Source organism: Sinocyclocheilus rhinocerous, unplaced genomic scaffold (assembly GCF_001515625.1).
Source record: "Sinocyclocheilus rhinocerous isolate Xijiao unplaced genomic scaffold, SAMN03320098_v1.1 scaffold311, whole genome shotgun sequence".
NCBI classification, from domain to species: domain Eukaryota; kingdom Metazoa; phylum Chordata; class Actinopteri; order Cypriniformes; family Cyprinidae; genus Sinocyclocheilus; species Sinocyclocheilus rhinocerous.
The window spans coordinates 955,438-962,159 of NW_015623669.1; the positions used below are offsets into that span (position 1 = coordinate 955,438).

Consider the following 6,722-nt stretch of genomic DNA (forward strand, 5'->3'; position numbering starts at 1 on the left):
GTGTGTGAGCATACAAAGTGAGAAAGCTGTTCTACCTGTACAACAGGTTATCCACATACATAGTTTAGCTCCAGCCAACATTTTGAGATTGTCCAGCTGTGACACGTTTTGTGTAAGCTCAATTCCTGAACCAAAATCAGTGTTTCAGATAAGTTCTGTATTCAGTTTTAATGTCAGTTAATGTTGCATAATGCCTAGTAATGCATTAAATATTTATGAATTTGCAGGCCCAATAACTTTCCCTGGAGGGAGAGAAAATCGGCGCTGCTTCTAAAATGAACCTCAGTCAGGACAGAGGGGAAAGGGACACTGTCTCTAAAATGAAGAAAAGAGAGGATGGTCATGCTGTTCAAAGAGAGACAGCAGCATCTCCAGAACCCAGTTGTGTGTCTATTAACAGTAATAAATCCATGACTCGAAATCCACCTGATCTCAGAGAATCAGTGACCTCTGACCCAGTGTGAGTATAACATGCCTGTGAAGAGCAGCTTTGTGTGCTTTTCAGATGAAATCACTAGTGCAATAGTAAAAATTAACATTGTTAATTAGTGTGGTCAAAATGTGTTTATTCTTTTTTTGAATTTAAGTCAGGCACCAAGTCATCACAGAAGTTCTAGTAAGGTATCCTCTCCATTTGTAAAATCAGAGGACAGCTCTGTACAATTTGTATTATGTTTATATATTAGCATTATATATCACATACTATATATTAACATATTTTTTATCTCATTCATTTTGAGATGTTAAAATGTCATTACACAATATTGCATATAATTGTAAGTATATCTTATATTCCTTGAATGCCTGCTATGCATCATTACATTATGTAAGAAACCAAATTGGTGAGGAACTCCATTCTCCATTACATCAGAAAAAGACAGATAAAGATCAGTCAGTAAAATGATTGTGACAGTAGCTACTTGCATGTTTTATCTAAAAGAGAGTAAATTAAAAACTTTAATGTGGTGTCACTTCAAATAAGAGCACTTACTATGTGGTACTTTTCTCCTCATTTCAGCAATGCGGAAAGAGATGGTCAGACTGGAGACCTGCAACAGGATTCACACCAACCAGTGGATAATGTTCTGCAGAAAGTCAAAGAGACTCACAAAACCAGCATGAAGAAAAATTACGAGAGCTTATTTGATGGAATCAAACTACAAGAGAATCAAACCCTCCTGCACAGGATTTACACACAGCTCTACATCATAGAGGGAGAGAATGAATGGGTGAATGAAGAACATGAGGTTTCACATATGGAGAAAACACCCAGAACGCAACACTTACAAGACACTCCAATCAACTGCAATGATATCTTTGATCTCTTACCTGAACCAAGATATAAGACAAATAAAAGAATGAGGAAAGAAGAAATAAAGACTGTTCTTACTAAAGGGATTGCTGGAATTGGGAAAACGGTCTCTGTGCAAAAGTTCATTCTGGATTGGGCTGAGGGAAAAGCCAATCAGGATGTAGATTTCATGTTTGTGTTTTCATTCCGAGAGCTGAACTTGATTAAAGATGAGCAGTACAGTCTTCACAGACTTCTGCTTGACTTTCATCCTGAACTTCGAGATCTGGATTCAAAGATTTATGAGAAGTGTAAAGTTGTGTTCATCTTTGATGGTCTGGATGAAAGCAGAAGTACACTGATGTTTTTAGACAGTCAGAAAGTTTCTGATGTGACTGAGGCTTCATCAGTGGGTGTGTTGATGACAAACCTCATCACAGGAGAGCTGCTTCCATCTGCTCTCATCTGGATCACCTCCAGACCAGCAGCAGCCAATCAGATCCCCTCTAAATTCATCAAGCGTCTGACAGAAATTCAGGGGTTCACTGACCCTCAGAAGGAGGAATATTTCAGGAAGAAAATCGGTGATCAGCATGAAGCTAGCAGAATCATCTCGCACATTAGAGGAGCAAGAAGCCTCCATATCATGTGCCACATACCAGTCTTCTGTTGGATCTCAGCCACTGTGCTTCAAAACATCCTCAAACAAGATCACAGAGCAGAAATCCCTAAAACTCTGACTGAAATGTACATCCACTTCCTGCTAATTCAGATCAACACAAGGAATCAGAAGTATGATGAGAGAGATCCAGAAAAACTCCTGCAGTCCAACAGAGAAGTGATTGTGAAACTTGCTGAACTGGCTTTCAAACAGCTAATGAATGGTAATGTCATGTTCTATGAGGAGGACCTTAGAGAGTGTGGCATAGACGTCACGGAGGCCTCAGTGTATTCTGGGATTTGCACTGAGATCTTTAAGGAGGAATCTGTCATTCATCAGAGGAAGGTCTACTGCTTTGTACATCTGAGCTTTCAGGAGTTTCTGGCTGCTTTCTATGTGTTTTACTTCTATATAAGTAGCGCTACAGAAACACTATTTGATTCACTGTATGATCTGCATAAAAGAGTAGTCAAAAAAGCTCTAATGAGCAAGAGTGGAGGCATGGATCTTTTTCTGCGATTCCTGCTGGGCATCTCACTGGAATCCTGTCAGATACTCTTACAAGATCTACTGACAAACACAGAGAACAGCTCAGAGACCATCAGGAAAACCACACAGTACATCAAAAACAAAATCATAAGTGACAAAAATATCTCAGCTGACAGATCCATCAATCTGTTCCTCTGTCTGCTTGAAGTGAATGATCAGACACTGTTCAGAGAGATTCAGGAGTTTCTGAAATCAGAGACACACTTGGTGAATAAACTCTCTGCTGCTCACTGCTCAGCAATAGCCTACATGCTTCAGATATCAGAAGAGGTGCTGGATGTGCTGGACTTAAAGAAATACAACACAACAGAGGAGGGCAGAAGAAGACTTATACCAGCTGTGGTCACCTGCAGAAAGGCTCTGTGAGTATTATGCTGACCCGTTATTTTACAAAACTAATTTATTTGAGAGTTAAATTATGTAAATACATTTTTTTTTTAAAGTTGAAAAGTGTTTCCACGCCTGTTCATCAGTAATAAATGTATATGACGTAGTTTTTGTTTGTTTGTTTGTTTGTTTTTTACAAATTTCAGCTGTTCTTATACATTTTGGCATGGTACTGTCAGATGTGGCAGACTCTCAACTAAGGTGGTATTTAAAAATGCTTACAGACTAATCCTGGCTAAACCAAAATGTTACCATTAATCTAGGCTCAAGCCAGGCATACACTGTGCAATTTCAGCAATGTTTTTGTTAAATACCAACTCTTACTGTACGAGTAAGCCGCATGCGATGGAAAGCCAAATTTGTGTGCTCACACTATATGGTCCAATCGTCGAGCTGTGACTTGACTGCTCACACTATACATGTAAAATAAACATGTGGGACCTCCCAAATCTGGAACTGTGTATCCTCCATCAGCAAGGAATACTCCCTAATATGATATTAGTGTAGAGGCAGAAAAACTTTGGGAGGAACCAGAGTCAGCAGGGGAGGCCCATCCTCCTCTGGGAACAGACATTACAATAATTGTATATATTCCATGATTTATCCTGTTATGTACGGTGGAGAAAACTCCATATGTGTTGGGTCCCCACTATGATAACAGTAACTTTTTCCACTGTGCCTGAGCTTACTCTACATCTATTGTTAAGTAATAGAAAGTCTAAGGCTTTAAATGCAATGAGTTTTCTTTCTTTTTTTGTAAAGATCAATAATATCAGAAAGGCAATCAGCACATCCTTATGTTGCACTGAGGTCAGACAGACTCGACCAAAACTTCAGAAATTAGTTACTATGTCTGATTTCAAGGCAGTTGATGTTGAAAGAAACTATACAGCATCTTAAAACATTAAGCTGCTCCCTTGACACACTCCTCACATTTTTTCCCCTTACAAAACTGTGTTTAACTGTTTAGAAGCAGATCTCCTGGAAGTGGTAAATGCCTCACTTCTTTCTGGGACTTTTCCAAAGTCCCTGAAAACTGCAGTTAAGTCCCTCCTAAAAAAGAGCAATCTAAATAACACAATATTGAGCAACTACAGACCAAACTCAAAGCTTCCTTTCATTGGCAAGATTATTAAAAAAGTTGTTTTCAGTCACCTGAACAAATACTTAAGCTTGAATGGATGCTTGGACAATTTTCAGTGTGGTTTCAGACCACATCATAGTACAGAGACATAAACATGATAAATGCCTAAATACAGATACTTGCAAAATATCAGTGCTTGTACGACTTGATCTCAGTGCTGCATTTGACACTGCCAATCACAACATACTTCTTGACAGGCTGGAAAACTCTGTAGGGCTTTCCTCAAATGGTTCAGGTCATACTTAGAAGGGAGGGGTTACTATGTGAACCTCGGTGACCATAAGTAGTCATCCATGACATGCAGAGTCCCACAAGGCTTAATTCTTGCACCACTTTTGCTGAACTTGTATATGGTCTCACTGACCCAAATAATGAGAAAGAACCAAATTACTTGCCACAGCTATGAAGTTGACACCCAGATCTACCTAGCCCTATCACTCAGTGACTACAGCCCCATTGATTCCCTTGTGCCAATGCATTGATGAAATTAACAGTTGGATGTGCCAAAACTTTCTTCAGTTAAACAAAGACAAACCTGAAGTCATTGTATTTGGAAAAAAGATGAACTCCTCGAGGTGAACGACTACCTTGACTCTAGGGTTCAACAAACAAACAAAAATCAAGTCAGGAATCTTGGTGTGATTCTGGGTCTTTAACTCCTGTGTAAGTCTTGGCTGAGAATTGTAGTAATGTCTAGCATGAGAGACCATGCTGCCCCTGTGTCTCTCAATATGATGATATTTCTAGATTTTGAAATCTTAGCGAGCATAACTGAACCTAACAGCATGAGTGGTTTATAAACGGAGGATTGAGGAAAGGGAGAATCTGACACAGGTTAAACATTAGCAACACTTATGGGTTAAGAATTGGAATTCTTTTGATTCTGGGCAGCACAATTAATAATAATAGAATAATAGAAAATAATAGAAACACTTGCCATTTGCATGAGTGGCTTTGAGTGTTGATGTTGTAAAGCTTACAACAGAAAAGCTGTAAAAAAAAAAAGCTGTAAGCCGTTTTTCTAGCTGTAAAAGAATTTGAATGGTTGTTTATCACTGATTGTTTTTTTGTTATTTATTAGACTCAATTGAAATTTTTACTTACATTTTTTTTTTACTCCTTTACAGTCTTGCTGGTTGTAATCTCACTGATTACTGGTATAAAATTGTGGTCTCAGCTCTCCAATCATCAGACTCACCCTTGAGAGAGCTGGACCTGAGTAACAATGACCTGCAAGATTCAGGAGTGAAGCTGCTCTCTGAAGGACTCAAGAGTCCAAACTGCAGACTGGAGATACTGAGGTGAGTGAGGGTAAAGTCTGTACTGAGTTTAATATTCAGGTTACTTTTATAAATTAATTTAATTAAAGGTAATTGAGTCATCAGCATCCCAACGTTTAGTGGATTAAGGCTCTTGCTAGTGTTATTTGTGTTCTTGTTAATAGTAATTCATTTTCATAATATGTAATCATGTTTGTAATTTGTGGGTAGAGTGGGTCACCCAACCAGTATTTTTTTTTTACTGCTGCAGTTGTGGTGGGAAATGTTTCTGCTCTTGACTGCTAAGTGGCGCTATAACCCTAGATTTTTACAAGTTATGGGGTGGACACAGTGCCTTCCCCAACCCCCAGCTGTGATTCTACCAATATGTGGATTAAACATATGGGTAATTGCCCAGGGTCACCACGTCCAGGGGGGCACCACTCAAATAATTTTTCTCCGGTAAGACAAGCGATGCATTCTCAAATGTCATGACCTATATATACCCTTTCATCAGAACGTAAGTTCCCTGAATGGTTTGTTGAATTTTTTTATTTTTTTTCCCTGCGTGAATCAGCGGACGTGCAATCTATCTCCAGTGTTGGGGGTAACTCATTACAAGTAATGCGAGTTACATAATCAGATTACTTTTTTCAAGTAACTAGTAAAGTAACGCATTACTTTTTTAATTTACAAGAAAATATCTGAGTTACTTTTTCAAAAAAGTAATGCCAGTTACTTTGTTTTCCCATTTATTGACTGACAAGTCTCCTGTCCCCATATTGGGAGAAATCGGAAGTGCAGAGGAATTGTGCGCGCTGTGTGAACATGATGCTACTGTAGTTCTAGACTAAATGTGAATGTGCATTAATTCATCCCACTCACAAAAAAACAGATTTAGTATTAAAGGGGTCCTATTATGCTCTTTTACAAAGTCTTGTTTTGGGGGTGTACTAGAACATGCTCTCATGCTTGGTGGTTCGAAAAACGCATTATTTTTCACATAATTTACATTATTACAATACCTTTCTCCCCAGCCTGGGACAAACGGCTCAATTAGTTCCGGCTTTGATGAAGGTCCGCCTTCCGAAAAACAAAATGTGTTGTGATTGGTTAGCTGTCCCAGTGCATTGTGATTGGCGAACAGCTTAGACTGTGTTTCAGTACTGCCACGCCCCTTACCAAATCAGCAAGTTAAGTCTGCTCAGGTATAGTTAACGATGGCGTCAATATTGCCATATCAATTTGAGCCGGATTCAGACCCCGAGAATATTGAACAAGAGGATCACGCAGAACCTTTGCACGCACGGATATTGCAAGACATATTAGAGTGGTAACGTTATTGTTGTTTTTTTGGCTAAATCCCGTTTTTAGATAGGATGTCAACAACCGTCTAAAAACAACTGCATTTACTATGTACAGATAAGTGCA

General features: G+C 38.9%; 1 protein-coding gene across 1 annotated transcript in view; it reads left to right on the forward strand.

The window, feature by feature from the left end:
* Positions 1–376: 376 nt before the first annotated feature.
* Positions 377–6,722, forward strand: part of LOC107726618 (protein NLRC3-like) — a 17,612-nt gene continuing 11,266 nt past the window's right edge. The window contains exons 1-3 of the mRNA XM_016536302.1: positions 377–460; positions 1,019–2,863; positions 5,160–5,333. Coding sequence (XP_016391788.1) covers positions 411–460; positions 1,019–2,863; positions 5,160–5,333 — 2,069 coding nt within the window. The 5' untranslated portion in view covers positions 377–410. The remainder of the gene's footprint in view (positions 461–1,018; positions 2,864–5,159; positions 5,334–6,722) is intronic.